The sequence below is a fragment of the Camelus bactrianus genome, chromosome 25 (genome assembly GCF_048773025.1).
Source record: "Camelus bactrianus isolate YW-2024 breed Bactrian camel chromosome 25, ASM4877302v1, whole genome shotgun sequence".
Lineage (NCBI taxonomy): Eukaryota > Metazoa > Chordata > Mammalia > Artiodactyla > Camelidae > Camelus > Camelus bactrianus.
Window position 1 is genome coordinate 30,580,519 of NC_133563.1, and position 15,618 is coordinate 30,596,136.

The window sequence follows — 15,618 nt, forward strand, 5'->3', positions numbered from 1 at the left end:
GATTCCTGCTCCCGCTGATGTATTTCTTCTCAGGGCACGTCCCTGAACGAACAGTTTTTTTTTTGTTTTTTTTTTTTTATCAGCTGTTAGCGCAACAATAAGCAATTAAAAATATAAATCACTTAGGAGTGCCTACTGTTTCTACTCTATCGAGTCCTTTCCCAACTAGGGTATTGACACTTTAAGAAAAGGGGGTGACTATATCTTATACATTCTTTTATTCATTTATTAATTCATTGAAACAAAAGCATCAGTTGGAAATCTATCATAAAGCAATCACTGTCCCCAACACAAAGATGATTAATAACAACCCCTATTATGCGCCATATATTAGACTGAATTAACTCTCACAAGAACCTTCTGAGGTAGGTGCAATTTTTATCCTCACTTCATAGGTGAGAAGTAGGGCACCATGGTTGGTTTGGTGGCTTTACAATCTTGAAGATGTGATTTTTATAAAGTTTCAAAGAGCAACACACACCTAGGAAACGGTGCCTACTTTTGTATTGGACAGGAATAGGCTGGGTTTTGTAGGCTGTAGAGAAAGAGAACTTGGGACAGTATAGCATAGGGGCTAAGAGCACTGGCTGAGTCCCACTGCATAGGATTAAATCCCAGACCCCCACATCCCATCTTCACTGTGTGTCTTTAGGTAAATTACTTAACCTCTGAGCCTCAATCGCCTCATCTGTAAAATGGGGAGAAGAATAGGAACTCACTGTGTGATTATGAGACTTCAGTAAGATGGTGCCTGTGAAGGCTTAGTACAAGGGCCAGCAGATGGGGCACTAAAGTAACGTTGCCTGTCTCTGTGATGCCATCTTGAACTCCTATCTTAGTTCTTTCACACCCATCTGGGACCACGGGCAGATGACTTTCCCTTTAGGTTTCCTTGGGCAGATGATTGGGACTGAATGACCTCTGAGGTACCTTCTAGATCTGAAGCCACAGGAGCCTTTGGATCTATGGCTTTGTGAGTGAGGGGCTCTCCTTGGGAGACCAGAGTCCCAGAACAGGAGGAGGAGAGTTGCAGGGATAAAGGGTCCTACTGAGATGCCAGCAGCACGGTGGATGGCTTTGCACTGCCAAGCTATAAAGCACCATGCTGGTTTCCTAATCTGATCAGGGCTTGGGACAGTATGTTTGGGTAATGAGTGAAATCACTCTCCCAATAAAAAAACAAATATCAGACAGAGAAAAGAGAATCAGAACTGGTTCTGGTGTTTCCTTGTCTGGATGAGATCTCCAGGGCCTTGCCAATCTTCGCAAATGGGCACACACGTGATCTTCAGAATCCTGATAGCATGCAAAGACATCCCATGGTTATTTCTAGGAGCTTGTGGTTCCTGTCTATTGGTTGCTTGCAGCAGCTAATTTTGCAAGAGAGCTACTGATGAGGTTTGATCAAAAAGGGAAACTCAAGACCTTCAGTTGTTTCCTCTAAGACCTCTAGAGTGGTATAACCAGAATGGAACTAGAGAGACCTGGCCCACTGATCTTGGCATTTTCCAGATTTGGGGAGTCCATGGGACAGTTATTTAAGAAATCCCAAAGGGCCCACGGGACTGCTATAGGGTTCAATTTTGTATTTTGCCAAGGAAGTATGAAAAAACAAACAAAAATAACAAACAACACAACTGCCCACCCATCACTTTATAAAAGAAAGTGTATTTTCAACACAAAAAAAGTAAAAAGACATATTCTTAGAATAAAGGGAAGTTCTTGGCACTAAATGAAATTAATATGATAGAAACTCACTACACTGCTGTATGTTTATATGTAACATACACACATATATTCATCACATGACTACAAGATAAAACTTCCTGACATTTGTTTGCAAAGGAGCAACAGGAATCACTGATTAAATCCCTTATTCTGATTTTTCAGCAGAGAACAGGAAGGCTGGGAGGCAGGGGTTGGTGATTTCAATCAGCAGCGCTTATCTGCAAATGGTCTTTGGGTTGTTGGTAGCCTGCTGTCACCGGGAGCTCTGCCTCCCTGTCGACAGTGGGGAGGGGGAGGAGGAGGGGGGAGGGAAAGGGTAGAGCAGGGGACACTTTGGTCTAAGAATCAGACATCCATGTTCTAGTCAAATCCAGCAGCTGTTTAACCTTCAGTAAGTCAGCAAAGCCTCTGATATGTGGGTTTCAATTCCCCCTACATGACACTTGTCAAAATAATCCCCTTGTCCTTAATACATAAGTAAGTATGGCCATCAATTAGCAATGACAATGACAGCTGACACCTGAAAACAGGTGTCTCCACACCCAAGGCTGCTCCTTATCTTTTCTCCTGTGAGTCTCACAATCATCCTGAACAGGGCCCCGCAGGTTTCTAGATGTGAAAATTTCAGTTTAAGAGAGATGAAAAATTTCCTGTGTTACAGATAAGCTGGCTAAAAATAATGATACGGACCATATATGACATTCAGTACCCCCAAGTCAGTGATTGTTCTGTGAAAACAGGGGTGAAAGCACTTTGGAAAAATTCAGGGAAAGGAAGAGGTATTTATTGAGCATGTACTAGGTGCCCAGCCATGTGTTAAAGGCACTATGTTGATCTTGTTTCGTCTTTGAGAGGACACACTGAGCCCCGTGCCTCTTCACAGACGGCTTCGGGAAGCGAAGGTCACACAGCAGGTGAGAGGCAGGAGGGGAATTTACAGCATGTCTGCCTGCCTCTGGGACTCGGGCTCTTTCTCTGCAAAACTGCAGCAGTTACGGCACAGTCTAGACTAGCAGATCTGACAAATATGCGTTCTGAAAGGAGATTATGTCAAATAGTTTATTACCCTTTGGAGCAGACACAGAACAACGTGGTGGAGATGTTTGTAACCCAGGGTCCATTTTTCTTCTAAACAAAAGGTGAAGTTGGCAGCCTCCTTGAAAAACTGTGGGCTGCCAATAAGTATGTATATATATAAAAAATACATAAATAAATAAAAAATATGAAAGGCCCGTCTTCTTATCTGTCAAGTTCTGTCAATTTGCAGACGCATTTTTCTGATCACTTCCTGTGAGCTGTCAGATGACTTGACAGTAATATCCAAGCAACTGCTTTTTACCAGAAACTGCTTTGAAAAATTCACATTAAAAAAGCCAAGCTGCTTTGAAAAAAGGTACAGAAAAAGAAAAATAAAGTAGGGCGAGGGTCTTCATGTAAATTTTATCAAGTTAGTCTTTACAGAATCCTTTCCCTCCCGTCTTGGCTTTGATATGATAAAAATCTCGGAAAAATCCAGAGAATTTATGAAACCATATATCTAGATACCATTGATGAGATACATGCACCAAAATTGTCAAGGATGGTTACGTTTTCGGGGTGGGGTAAGATTAGTGGGATGTCTATTTTCCGTATTGTCTCAATTGCTGATGTTTGAATTTTATGAATGATCAAGCATTGCTTTAGTAATCAGGAAAAAAACCCCAGTAGAAATGGAAAGATAAAAGGCTCTCAGAGCAAAAACATTAGTGCCATTAATATAAAAAAGTTATATTAAAAATCATGAGAATTTTTATTGTACTTAATCTGATTGTAATTATGCAAATTAACATATGAATATGTTGTCCTAGTAAAAATGAAACTACAGTGTTTCCTATAGTAGCCCTTCCCTCTCGGACACACAATACCCTGGAAACCTGGTCTCCTTTGCCCTCCTGAGAGGCAGCTATGTATACACACACACACACACACACACACACACACACACACACATTTATATATATTTATATATGTACTATTTTCAAGCTCTTTAGCCACAAATTGATCATACTATGTTTATAGATCTGAGACACGCTTTTCCATGCAACAGCATGTTTTGAAATTCTATGTCAGTGCAGAAACAGTTACCTCATTCTTTCACATCTACTGATTAGCTTTCCACAGTGTTAGAACTGTTCCTCGTGACAATAATTTAGGTTGCTTCCAGTTTGCCAGCAGTTTGAAACATGATGGGATATGTACTGATGTCAATGTAAATGTATACTTTTAAAGCCTTAGTAATAGCATACATATTCTTCATTCCTAATTTGGAGGGGAGAGAGGTAGGTAGGGATTATTTTATTTAAAAAAAAATTAAAGATCAAAAGTTACCAGAGTTTGCCAAGGCACTAGAAAGGGTCAAAGAACACTCTGCTTTGAGCAGTCCAAACCAGAGGGCACAGAGGAATTCAATCACACTAAGAGGATCTTTAATAGAAGGCTTTGAAGTTTTTTTCCCGGCATCTTAATGATGCAGTGAATAAATTGGACAGGTACGGTGTATGATATTTACAGGCCAGTGGGCTCTGTCAGATGTCCAACATAATGACAACCTAAAGCAAAGAATTATGGCAAAGCAGAGGGAGATCATTGTAAAGCCACAGAGTTTTGATGCTAAAAGGTGCACCATAAAAGGCAAGTTTAATTCCCTCTAATACAGAAGTAAAGTCTCTGACCTACTTGGTTAAGTAATCTGCCTAAGGTTGGGGCCAAAAACGTTGAGGGTAGATTTTCTTATTCCAAGGTGAGTAGAAATTGTTTTCACTGGCAGAGTTTCTCAAACTTTCTACAGAGGTAACAGATACTGAAACACCCGGGGTGGGTGGGTGGAGGTGGGGCAGGGGGTAGAGTGGGAGTTGCTGAGTGCTTATGGGTGCTAAGGACTTATTTTGAGCCAGCCTCGTGTATTGCTTCATTTATCCTTCATTACAGTTCTGATGGGAAACAGATTCCTCAAGGGGATTTGTACAAAGTCCACTGAAGTCCAACCCACAGTTGAAGTCCTATAAATCTGCTTGTCCGCCATGAACAGCAATACTCCTCTGACACCTTGCTCCAGCCCCTACAATGCCGGGTGCATTGTCTAGTGGTCCAGAGCAAGCAGCTGGCCTCCGTCGGCCTGGGTCACAGATACAACACTTACTGGGGGTCTGGGCAGATTACTTTCCTTCTTTGAGTTTCAGTCACTTGTTCCGTAAAACGGGAACAATAAAGAACCTACCTTGTACGTTTGTTGAAAGAACTAAATTAGGCAATCCAGGACAAATAGGCAGTCTAGTGCAAATGTACACCAGGCAGTGTGTGAATGTTTAATATTACCAACATTAACAATAATTGTACTCCATCATATATCTGCATTTAATTTCTTTTCTTTTCTTTCTTTCCTTTCCTTTTCTTTTTTATTTTAAAGTGGAGGTACTGGGGATTGAACCCAGGACCTCGTGCATGCTAAGCATGCCCTCTACTGCTGAGCTATTCCCCTCCCCCCTGCATTTAATTTGACATTCATTTTTTTCTTTAAAATCTTTCAGTAAGACTCACACTCCAGAAGATGGACTATAGCTTCTTGCACCTGCTGGGGCCTGATGAGCTGAGTACCCCCATCTGACTCCCTCTCCCCTCCCACGTATACTGTAACCAGGGTAAAATCCCAGGCTACAGGACGAAGTCCACGCTCCTTAAAATGTGGCACCATGCCCTCCGGACTTGTTTCTGCTTTCCTCTTCAGGCTCCCTTCTCACTGCAGTCTCCCGTGCCCTTTACGCTCCAGCAATCTTGAGCTTCTTATAGCTCCCCAAACAAGCAGAGCGTTTCCGCAGCTTCACACTTCCCTGCCTTTGCGCCCAGGCTCAGTCTGGGAGCTTCGCTGTGTCATCTGATGCCCAGAAAGCTCCTGCTCTTCCTCAGAGCCAGCTTGCTAATGGTCTCTTCTCTGGATGATGCTAAATCACCCCGTTCCTAACCCCTAGCACTGACTGCTCCTTCCTTCATCCACCAGAACTTCTGTGCCTTCTGCTTGCACCACACTGTCCTGCAATTTTTATGAACTTGTCTTTCCCCCTTGGCCGACTCTGAGCTTCCTGAGGGCAGGGACTGGTTTTGTCTTGCCAGAGTCTTGCACCATTGCTGGCATGTGTGAGTACATAGTAGGTGTTGGCTGAACAACTTGGGCTAAATTTTACATAGCGACCCTTTCCCTGGGTCGGTGGGGATTAATCCAGAAATTGACCTTGATCACGCCTGTCCGTTCTCATTGGAGGGCCTCTGTTCATCTTAGTATTTAGAACTATAATGAAAAGTGGAATAATTATGTGTAACTGGCACCAGCCACCCTTGAGGCAAAAATAAAAAGAAATGGTATCCGTTCTTCCCCACCTTCAAATTCCTAGCCCTTCAGGTTAACCCAACTCTTCTATAAGCAGGAGACCTCAGCTTCCACCTCTTCTCCTGCTCACGTCAGTTTCTTATTTAATAGTTGTCCAGTGGCTACAGGTTACAAAGCAGGGACCTAGGCAGGTCCTTGCTTATTTTTGTAGCCTCGTCTCTAACACTAGCTACCTTGAATTTTCCCTCCAGCGATGCCAAATCTCTTCTGCTTCTCCACACACACAGAGTAGCATCTTTATTTTTGTTTTCCCCTCTGCATACAACGAGCTTCCCTGCCTTCTTCACCTCACTAATTGCTGGGTAACTTTTACATAATAAAATTTACCTGTTTGATAAATGTGTACAGTCATGCTCACATACAGAGCAGTCACATCACTCCCTAAATCACCTCACCCCATGCTTCTGTGCAATCAAGCCACTCCCTCCCCCTCCAGCTCCTGGCAACCGCTTATCTCTTTCCTGTCGCTGTAATTTTTGCCTTTGCTAGAATGCCTTACAAATGGAATCACAGAGTATCTAGACTCTTATGTCTGGCTTCTTTCACTTGTCCTAATGCATCTGAGATTTCGCTGGTGTTGTTGCATGTATTGGTGGTTTATTCCTTTTTATTGCCGAATAGTATTCTAGTTGTATTTGTTTTCTCCTTTTTCAGACTCAGCCTAAGAATCACTTCCTCCTGGAAGTCTTCTCTGAGCCAAGGGTTGTGTGCTGGTTTCGCGCTCCCACGGCACCCCAGACTCCCTTTCATCATAGCACACAGCACACTGTGCGTTGATTACCTCTTTAGGTAACGCTGGCTAGACTCAACTCTAAGGAGGGAAAAAGTGTGTTTTAATCAATTCCCATATTCCCAGCACAACACCTAGTAGGTGTTCAGATGCATGCATGAATGGACCTCCGCTGGAGTGAGGCAGTCTCAAAATAGGACATTTTGGCACTTTAACAATGAACTCCAACTTGACGTGGTCTCCCTTTCTCACAACAGCCTGTGAAGTTGACACTAACACACACAATTCACAAAAGAGGAAGTTAAGTCATGCCGGTTTGAATCCAAAGCCTACTCTCAGTTATAATATGACAATGATATTCCTCTGTCATGAGAGCGGTTTTAGGACTAGGAATCTGTGTTTTGATGGCAAATGTTCATCTCCTTTAACCTGTTCTCTATTTTAGCTCCTGTCAAGCCAGCAGAAAAATATAGGTAGCGTCTTGTTGGCTAAAAACAAAGCTCTTCAGTCAAACAAAATGGTGGTGGGATGGGCCAGTAGATAACCGGTTCTTGAGAACAGGCTAATTCATTCCAGATGGCCGGGTCGGGCTGGGAGATTACAGGCAGCCATCATTACATGGACCAACACTGAGGCTGCAGCTGGATGGCACCTGGCCACATGCAAGCGGAACTGGAAAGCAAATGAAAAAGGACTTTGGTTTAATTGTCACTTAATCAGCTGTCTCTCACTGGGAAAATTAATCTGACAACCTCTCTTCTGAGACCTGTAAATAAGTAACATCTGTCCCTAAAATATGTGAGGGTCAGGGGTCCACACCTGGGGACAGGATGCAGAATGGTAAGGACGTGGGTGATAAAGGCTGAGTCCCTCTCTTCTCTAATTCCACATGCAGTCCCTCACTTCTGTGAAGACTGGGAGGGAATTAAATTCAACTCACATGGGCCAGTCGATCAAATCTGGCAAAGAGCTCGTTGAGCATCCTGACCAGCTCCTGAGCAGACAAGGTCGTGGAGAGGTTGGTAAATCCTTTAACATCTGCAAAAAGAATACTAGACAACAGGGAAGGGATGGGGTGGGGAGAAAGCACATTAATATTTTAATCCACCCTGGGCGACACATCACCATCCAAATAAATCAACTGTGGTCTAAGACTTTAGCTCTCCTTGCCATGGGAGTCTTGAGGAATGTCTCAGTGTTTAACAAACATCTCAGCAGGGAGTCCACCCAGAGGTTCAGGAAGGACAACGGGGCAGCGGGAAAGTCCTGTGCAGGACTTGGGGGCGTGGACAACGCAAACAACCCAAAAGGGAATTTTCCCCTAGAAACAGATCAATTTGTGGCGGAAAGCAAAACGAAGCATTATGAATTATCTCTATGTTTTCAGAATCAACAGCAATGAGGATGTCGTGAACACAGAGCAAAATGGTCACGGGGACAACAGAATGCAAAACCGCATTATCTCCGGCCCAGTGACATGTACTCCACTCCAAACTGCAGGCACACAGAGTCGGGCACTGTTCAAAAACTGTGGAATAAGTAGCAAACCTGGGAGGCCTCAGGCAGAATAATGAGTTACCTGAAAATCTCACATTCACTAACGATTTCCTTTAGGTGAGGTCTAATTCTACGCACATGGCTCGCCCTAAGGATAGGAGCAACCCTTGAAAGCCTTATAAAAGCAAGGCTCTGTAAGAGCACGGTCTTAGCTAACCTATCCAATTAACCTCTGGGGAAGGCATTGTTCATTTCATTGTGAAGAGGAGGAAATTGAGGCTCAGAGAGGCAGGGAAACTTGCCTAACACCCCATTAGTAGCCTGTGGCAGAGTTGGGATTGTCCGCTTGGCTGAATGGCCCAGTGAGGCACTGCCCCACTTCACCTTAACACACCACCTCAGGGACTGATACAATCGCAGGGGCACCTCTGAAAGGCAGGATGGAACACCAAAAAGGATTCCATATTTTCTTGATTCTCATGTTTTTTCGTCTCTAAAACTGGTAGCATGTTTGCAGTGTGTCAAACCTTTTGGGTATTTTTCTTAGTTTTGCATAAAATAATGGCGAGTCTTACCATCAGTGTGACTTAGTGTTAATAAAATAGGTGAACTGGCCAGAAGGCACTGTGGAATGTGTGTGGACCTGCATTGGTCACCCCTCGTATTAAGTGGTTTTTAAAGTTGTCTCCATTACAAACCCCTTTAAGAATCAAATACAGGCTATGGATTCTCCCTCCTAAGAAATGTACAAGTATTCAGAATTTTGCACTTCATTTCAAGGGATTTGCAGCATCCCAAAAGTCCATTTATGGGCTCATTAGGAATCCTTAGACCTCAATTTTAAAACTATTGCTTTAATTAATCAGTTAGTGCTTTAATTATTTTGGCAAATATTTACGTACCTACTATGTGACTAGCTACACACCGTACTAGGAATTTGTACTGAGTCATAAAGAAGACCCAGCGCCTGCCCTTGAGATGCTCAGAGAGTGGGGAAAGGAGTTGGGCAGACAAAGAGAAGGACAGAAACAACACAGGCCATGACTGCTGCGATGGAAGGACACACTGGGTGAAGACCAGCCACTGGGGATCAGGAGCTTCCTAGTGAGGCAAAGTCCAGGCTGACTCTTGAAGGACCTAAGGGCCTTGATGGATAAAGTGACTAAATGAATGGGTGTTCTTAGCAAGAGATCAGCACATACTAAGGTCTGGTAGAAAAATAAGCAAATGTACCAAGATTCTGCAGGAATTCACGGACAGCTATTCACAGGGCAGCACCAAGCAAGAGGGGTGGGAAGCAATGAAGGAAGAGAGAAAGAGAAAAAAGAAAAAGAAAGAGTAAGGAAGGAAGAGAGAGGGATGGGTTAGACATGTGAGCAGGGGAACAATAAAGAGGGACTTGCTAAGCCAGGTTGATGAATATAGATTTTTTTTCTGAACATGATGGAAAACTAGTGAAGGGATTTAAGCCCGGTCATGATATCTTTAGATTTTCAATGTATACAGCTTCCTCTGGCAGGGCTGCTATGCTGCCACTGCTCTCTACAGCTTTCTGGTGGCATCGCATCTGGTCGCATGCATAGGCTTTGGGTCTAGACAGATTGGGGCTCAAATCCCAGGTCACTACTTATGAATACTACGACCTTGGGTAACTTCTGGAACTTCTCCAAGCCTTAGGTTTGCATACTGGAAATAACTGTAGTACCCACCTCGTTGGTGGGTAGCAAGTGTTTGGCACAGTGCCTGGCATAGTAAGTGTTAAAACTCTTGCCATTGTTATTGTAAAAAGCGCACCATAATTGAGTGGTTTGTGGGGGAGAGGGGAGAGAGGTAACAGGTAGAAGAGGGTGTGACCGTCAGCTGGATTATTTGTTACTTGCAGCTAAAAGCATTCCTAACTGTTGACACAAACCTGAAACAACAGTAGCAGCAATCTTTACAGAGTGTGAACTGCGGGCTTGATGTTGTTCTAAGAGTTCTACATGTATGAACTCATTCATTCCTGGTTACAACCTAGGAGGCAGGACCTGTGGTGATGGTACCCATTTTACAGATAAGGAAACTGAAGCCTGAGAAACGTGCCTAAAGACATGAAAATCTAGGGTTGGAATCAGGCCATCTGGCTCTGAGATCTGTGGTCTTCATCACTACAGTCTGCCACCTCTGAAGTGAGTCAGTCATTGTCACAGGTAGTAGGAAGTGGAAGGGCCCGGAGGTCACCTAGCCCGACTCACTCACTATAGATCCATTCACCTCAAACTATTAATATCTATCTGTCCATGGCAGGAATGGTTCATTTGTTCATTCATTCACTTAACAGCCAATAAATGGAATGCCTACTATGTGTCAGATAGTGGAGACACACTGAGGAGCAGAACGTACCATCACAGCCCCTCAGAGAACGTACAGTCTATCAAAGGAAGAAATGGCTTCCCTGAGAGCAAAGGTCATGGAAGTTTCAGATGTGCTCAGTGTTCCAATATTACCCATGTTTCTGCAGTCTTCTGCACACACCATCTTTCTGCACCTGTGTCTGTACACGACGTACCTGCTCCCTGGCACAGTTTTCTTTCCTGTTGTTACCTATTAAAATCCTACTTGTCCTCTAGGACCCCACCCCTACGCGAAGATTCTGCTTTTATAGAGACTTCCCCTGTCTACTCTAGCCTGCTGCCCAACCTACGCTCCCCTCCATCTTGGCACTTACTGCTTGATACACAATCATGCGTGCTTGAGTGTGCTCCGTCTACTGGCTAAAGGTCAGGAAGAGAGTCACCTCTGTACCCCAACCCTCAGTGCACAGTGGGCCTCATGGTACATTCCCTGAGTTGAATCAATGGAAATCGGCAGAACTGAGTCCTCCTTTTTCAGAGTGTGGTCACAGCCACCACTGGCAGCTCCTGGTTGCTGGCTGGAGATGCCTCATCTCAGGCCTCACCCCAGACCTACCCGCTCAGAAACTAGCACGAATTTAACCAGAACCCCAGATGGTCTGTGTGCACGTTAAAGGTGGAGAAGCACTGGTTTAAGTCAAGGTCATGCAATAATAGTTTGTTGAATAAAAGACAAGAAGTAGAAACCAGCCCTGGTTCTCACTCTGTTGTTCATTCTGCCACCCCCAGGTGCTCAGCTCAAGGTCAGCTATTCTGACTCTGGGTATAAACTTGGAACCTTCCAAGATAAATACACTGATGAGGCCACCTTAATTGTCAAATCAAATTTGCTTATATAAGTTGTTTATTTGGCTAAGAACAAGTGACATTACCTATTAATCACTCTTCAAACAGAGTCCTCAAGGAGGCTGAGCAGAATTCACCAGAATCATTAGGAACACAGGCCCTGTGTAGACGCTTCTTCCTAACTTGTGTTCTTGGGAAAGCTTTTTTAAACCCTCTGAGCTTCCATTTTCTTGATAATAAAGCAGAGATCACTAAAGCTACTCTGGAGGGTTCCTGGAAGGAGATAATTTGTAAATCACAACATAGTCCTCAATAAGTGGATGGTATGTAACTCCTTGTGGCAATTTTTGGGAATCAGAGACTGTTTAATAGCTTGCCACAAAGCCAGACCTCCGAAGCCAAGTTCTCTAGGCCCACTCAATTGATTGCATTTGGCTTGAATGTGAAATGGTCTGCAGGGCCAGTGTGATGACTGCATGTGTTCACAGGCCTGGCTGGGCAGAAGCAGCCAGTCAGAAGTGTGGGTGGACTGGGTTATGCCAGCAAATGTGCAAATGTACATGGCCTGGGGTCAGGTGCTCTGGTAGAGATGCTAACTGTCCACTCAATCCATGCCTCCCAGTCACTAGCAAAGGCCACTAGCAAGTGCTCTATGCCCTCTTGGATCTAGGTCGGGCCATGTAATCAGGTCCCATTGATGGAATCTGAGTGGAAGAGATAACATGTCATTTCTGGGCAGAGGTAGTAAAGGAGTAGGTGCGCCTTTTCCACCCTCTTCCCTCCAGGAGCTGAATGCTCAGAACTCTGAAGACCAAGGTGGGAGACACAGCTGTAAGTTACTGCAGAGAGGTTATTAGAGCATTACCCTAACTGGTGCAGGAAGTGTCTTAAATATATGGGGAAATACAGGAAAGAGAAATAAGATCGGGCAGATGGGATTGGAAGCCTAAATGGCTTCCCATAAAAAGCTGAGCAGCCAGGTGGAACTCCAGAGTGAATCTGGCGATGTCTTAGATGCTTCTAGCTTAAATCAACTTGAGAATCCAAACGTTTTGCCCATTTCAAAGCAGCTCGGTTTTTTGATTAGGAAATGGAGGTCCAGAAAGATGAAATGATGCAGCCGAAGTCTTGCAAGGGGTGTGGCTCATAGAAAGTGTGCCGGGGTGAGAACCCAGATCTGCTCATCCCCGTCCGCCTGAGGCCACTCATGTCCCCAAGTGGGCGCCTCTTACCACACCTTATACTCACAGGATGCAATGAGCTGTATGAAATATAATTGAGTAAGACATTTACAGCAGACTGTTTCCAGGGAAAGGTCACAAAACGACAACAAAAAGCAACAGAGAAGAAAGAATGAACCGGGTGAGTTGCCATGAAGAGAGTGACAGGATGGAAAATGATTTCAAAAACGCTCCCGTCCCCGCAGCGGGCGTGCTCTGGGGGCTGGGGAACCAGGCGGGGGGGAGCCAGTCCGGCTCTGCTCTCTCGCGGGGGCTAACGACCATCCACCTCCGCTTACTGCATCCCTGGTCCTGTTTCAGCGCCCAGCAGCCTTGCAGTGGGCTGGAGAGGCCCCGGCGCCCGTGGTCGAGCTCATCCTCCCAGGCCCAGCGGGGCTGTGGGCCTCCCGCCCCCACTGCCTCTGGGAACAGGCGGGAGGGGCCGGTGCAGCTGCCAGTGTCTCTGCCCATTTTCCCCTCCGTGAGAAAGCGCTCCTTCACCGCGGGGCTGAGAGGGCTGAGAAATGTAGGGCAGCAAACTCAATCCTATTTTAGTGTGGTGCGAACTTCTGGAAAAGGGTCTGGAGCACAAAGACTCAGCTCGATAATTTAAAATAAGTGGGCGGGGTGCAGGGTGCAGAAGTAACTTTCGTTGTTCCCCACTAAGGGAGGCACTGAAAACTGATTAGTACGGAGAGAACTCCAAACATGTCGTTTATTTAACTTAAGGCTCCTGAATACGTTGGTTTTTTTTTTTTTTCTTTATAAAGGGTAGTTTTTTTTCCCCTCCTCTCTCTTTCTCCATGGTGACAGGGGCTTTTGAAATATGTCATGTATACATTTTATAATAGGTCATATTTCATTATAATTATAATTCATTAAGTTACATATCACTATAACTATATATAAATTATTATAATACGTCAAGACATATTTCATGTCATATATGTGCTATATATTTTGTATTTTTCTTATATAAAAAACACTGTTCTGCCTTCACTTGTGCTGACCCCTCTGCCCAGCATTCCTTCCTTTGATTTTTTTTCCCCCACTAACTCAATTTAAAGAAGGCAAATAAGAATCATCCTGTCTGGGGAGGTTTCTCTGCCCACCTCCATCCAATCCCAAAACCCGCCCTCCACCCAAGTCTTTCTCATTTTATGATTGCTTAGCCTCCTTTGCTTATGTTAATAATAGAATCCCACAATGTACTATAATTATGGTGCTGCCCTGAGCTTGTTGTTCTAGAACTGGTTTTGCTGAGTTCCCATTATCTGTGGGACCACTTCCTAGATGTGGGATGCATCTTTTATTAGAGTTGCTGCTTGACAAAGGGCTCTTTGCAAACTCAAGCTCTACATCAAGTGTAGCTCAGCTCTTGGGCAAGACCCTGAGAACGATCTGTACTGATATTCCTGCTAAAGGGTTGTGTTAGAACCAAGCTTTCTGCTGGACTTGCTTTCAAAGGAGCATCCCCCTGCACACCAGGTAAACACCCAGAGATGCTGGAGAGAAGGAATAGTTGTTCTTCCTTCCTATCAAAGTTCGGAGCAGAGGAACTGAAAGGGTACATTGGTCATTTTTACAGCTGTTCAAATTATAGGTTTTCCTCTGTGTTTGGGAAATTTCCACCCTATGACATTTGTTGGGAGGGAGATGCAGTTCTAGTGTACAAGCCGAAAATATCAGATATTTGTTTCCCCGTCACTTCTGGGCAATGACTGGGCTCAGCCAATCAGACATACCTGCTGCAGGCTTGACTTGAGATGCAGAAAGTCAGGGGGAGCAGAGAGTCGGGGCAGGGCAGAGGCGGCCAAGTCCAGATCCTGGGGACTGCAGGAGGAATTCTGTGTGCAGAGGTGGCAGCTATGTCTGGGACAGGACAGGGCTGGTCCCACAAGCAACATACTCTTCAGGGACAGTGGAACCAGCGTCCTCACTGACCTAGTGCGCTGCTGTAATTTTGGCTATGCCTCTGGCTTCATTCCAGTCCATTTCTTGAGCCTACCTCTCCATCCTTCTCTAATTACTCTGTGAGGCACCCCATAGCCTTTCAGTGCGTTTCTTTACAATCAGCCAGAGTTGGGTTCTTTTTTGCTTGCAACAGGGAACATGTCTGAAACAATCCACAATACGCTTACTCCTGTCGTGTGCTTTGTGTGTATCTTTGTTCGCATAATCTCTATGAACTCCTGTAAGGTGGTTATTAAAATGCCCATTCTACAGAGAAGGATCTGGAGGTTCAGGTATGTAAATTGCTCAAGGTCACGCACAAGGAAGAGGTAGAACTGGGATCCTGAACTGGTCTGCCTCATGAAGGAGCCCCCCGCTCTGGTTTTCAGTACACACCATATAGTCCAGCACAGAGCTGGGCACAGAGATGGCACTGATGGGTGGATGGAAGGGTGAAGGGATAGATGGTTGGATGTGTGGATGGATGAATGGGCAGATGGATGGATGGAGGAATGGCTGGTTAAAAATATGTTTGCAAAAAGAAAAATAAGCTGTAGTCCTTTTTTTGTATTATTTTAAAGACACTTGTAAGGAATATAAGGAGGAGACCCAGGTCATCACCCGGGGCTTCCAGATCACATTCTGGAATTATTTTTCCCCTCATAGTGTAAAAGGCTCTTGCTTTTCCCGTTCATAATGTAAAGGCAGGCAAGCCTACTGCAGGGGAGCCAGGCAGTGCGTCAACCAGCAAATGTAACTACATTTCTCTCACACTCTTCTCAAGCCTCAGTTTGGAAATGTGGAACTCTCTGACGAACAATCACTACTTAATGAATTAATCAACCGAATGGAGAAAGGCGCCGACATTCAGGCAGACAGAAGCCATGGCCG

The 15,618-nt window shown here is 44.6% G+C and overlaps 1 protein-coding gene across 3 annotated transcripts in view; it reads right to left on the reverse strand.

Moving 5' to 3' along the window:
• ADCY8 (adenylate cyclase 8) overlaps positions 1–15,618 on the reverse strand; it is a 192,768-nt gene that overhangs the window by 104,388 nt on the left and 72,762 nt on the right. For all 3 annotated transcript variants that reach the window (XM_010972658.3, XM_045508451.2, XM_074353082.1), the window contains exon 4: positions 7,819–7,930. In XM_010972658.3, the coding sequence (XP_010970960.2) occupies positions 7,819–7,930 (112 nt within the window). The remainder of the gene's footprint in view (positions 1–7,818; positions 7,931–15,618) is intronic.